This window comes from Fukomys damarensis, unplaced genomic scaffold (genome assembly GCF_012274545.1).
Source record: "Fukomys damarensis isolate Sample0158 unplaced genomic scaffold, DMR_v1.0_HiC HiC_scaffold_2, whole genome shotgun sequence".
NCBI classification, from domain to species: Eukaryota; Metazoa; Chordata; class Mammalia; order Rodentia; family Bathyergidae; genus Fukomys; species Fukomys damarensis.
In genome coordinates this window covers 42,908,398-42,910,447 of record NW_022900914.1, presented here as the reverse complement: position 1 = coordinate 42,910,447, position 2,050 = coordinate 42,908,398, and the positions used below count along the sequence as shown (strand labels likewise).

Here is a 2,050-nt window from a genome sequence, read left to right as displayed (position 1 = left end):
TGATTGACTTTACTAAATCCAAAAAAAAAAGCAAACAGAAACACTAGGACTATTCTATAAGATTTTCCCAACTTTCAGTACTACATATTTTTTCAAGAATAATGACCAAGAAATTTTCCAAGCTGTAAAAACATTTAATGAACACCTCTCTTCACAGCAGGTTCAGTGCATTCATTACCTGTTGTTTCTATAGCAGCAGACATTACACATGGCTACAGATGATTCTAAACCAACAGCCACAAATAGGCTCACAAAAAATGTCAGATTTGTTTCTGCCCCTCTGCAACATGTTCAGTAGAATCTGCTATCAATCTATTATTCACAGAGGCACATAACACAATGGAGAGCCTCCTGTCAACATCATCACATATTTAGAAAAAAATTAGAAAATCATTTTTAATTAAAGATATCAAACATTAAAATCAATCAAGATATCCTACATACTAAAGAGAATTAAACTACTAAGATAACTGGCCCAAATTTCACCATCTTAAAGGGGGTAAAACCATGAATTTAAGCTTTATGCTCATGTACAGGTTTAATTCCTCCTAATTGTAAAGAGAACACTACCTGGAGATACCTGGAGATTCCACAAAAACTGTAAAAAATGCAGCACTGTCACTTGAAACATAATGTATTTAAAAATGAGTCAAGGGCCGGGAATTTAGTTCAGTGGTTCCCTTGCCTGTCTCGCAAGCACAAAGACCCAAGTTCCATCCCTGGTATCAAAACAACAACAACAACAACAACAAAAGCTCAATTACAAAGGCCAGAGATTCAGCTCAGTGTTTCCGCAGCCTTCCTCGAAAGCACAAGGACCTGGAAGAACCTTGCAAAACGACTTCCGGGAAGGTGAATACAGGCTTCCTTGGCTGCCACGTGGAGTGTACCCGCGGAATGGATGAACCGGTTTCCGGGGAGCTGGTGTCGGTGGCACATGCGCTTTCTCTCCCGGCAGAGTCTTATGGCAATGATCCGGATATTGAGATGGCTTGGCCATGAGAGCAATGCAGCATGCTGAAGTCTATTACAAGCTGATTTCATCAGTTGATCCACAGTTCCTGAAACTCACCAAAGTGGATGATCAAATCTACTCATCTCTCCCGGCAGAGTTATGGCAATGATCCGGATATTGAGATGGCTTGGCCATGAGAGCAATGCAGCATGCTGAAGTCTATTACAAGCTGATTTCATCAGTTGATCCACAGTTCCTGAAACTCACCAAAGTGGATGATCAAATCTCTTCTGAATTCCGGGAACATTTTGAGAAACTCAAAATAGATGTATTGGACCCAGAAGAATTCAAATCAGAATCAGCTAAAAAGAAGTGGAGGCCATTCTGCTTGAAGTTTGATGGGAGTGTAGAAGACTTCAACTATGGTACTTTGCTGCGACTGGATTGTTCTCAGGGTTACACAGAGGAAAATACTATGTTTGCTCCCAGGATACAATTTTACGCCATTGAAATTGCTCGGAATCGAGAAGGCTATAACAGAGCAGTTTATATCAATGTTCAGGACAAAGAAAGAGAGAAAGGAGCCAATGGAGGAGAGAATGGAGGAGAGAAAGAAGCTGACAGTGGAGGAGAAGAAGAGAAAGTAGAGAAAGGAGCAGATAGTAAAGGAGAAAAAGAGGAAAGAGTCACCAGAGAGGAAGAAAAAGAAAACTGACAAAGGAGGAGACAGATTTCTAGATACTTATGAATTACCAAAGTTGAACGAAGAAGATAAAAACATTTTAAACACCCCAATCACAATCAGTGAAATTGAAAATGTAATTAAAAACTTACCAACAAAGAAAAGCCCAGGCCCTGATGGATTCACTGCTGAATTTTACAAGACATTTAGAGAAGAACTACTACCATTACTCTTCAAACTTTTCAATGAAATTGAAAGAGAAGCTATACTTCCAAATTCATTCCTGGAAGCAAGTATCACTCTGATTCCCAAACCAGAGAAAGATACAACCAAAAAGGAGAACTACAGACCAATCTCCTTAATGAATATAGATGCAAAAATCCTTAATAAGATACTAGCAAACAGAATACAGA

At 39.1% G+C, this 2,050-nt stretch overlaps 1 protein-coding gene across 1 annotated transcript; it reads left to right on the top strand.

Moving 5' to 3' along the window:
* Positions 1 to 831: 831 nt before the first annotated feature.
* Pbdc1 (polysaccharide biosynthesis domain containing 1) lies at positions 832 to 1,680 on the top strand (the record flags this gene model as incomplete). Its single annotated transcript, XM_010609721.3, is given in 3 exon segments — positions 832 to 995; positions 1,145 to 1,661; positions 1,663 to 1,680. Coding segments are annotated over 3 exon segments (633 nt in total), but the record flags the coding sequence as incomplete, so codon positions are not given.
* Between the last annotated feature and the right edge of the window lie 370 nt (positions 1,681 to 2,050).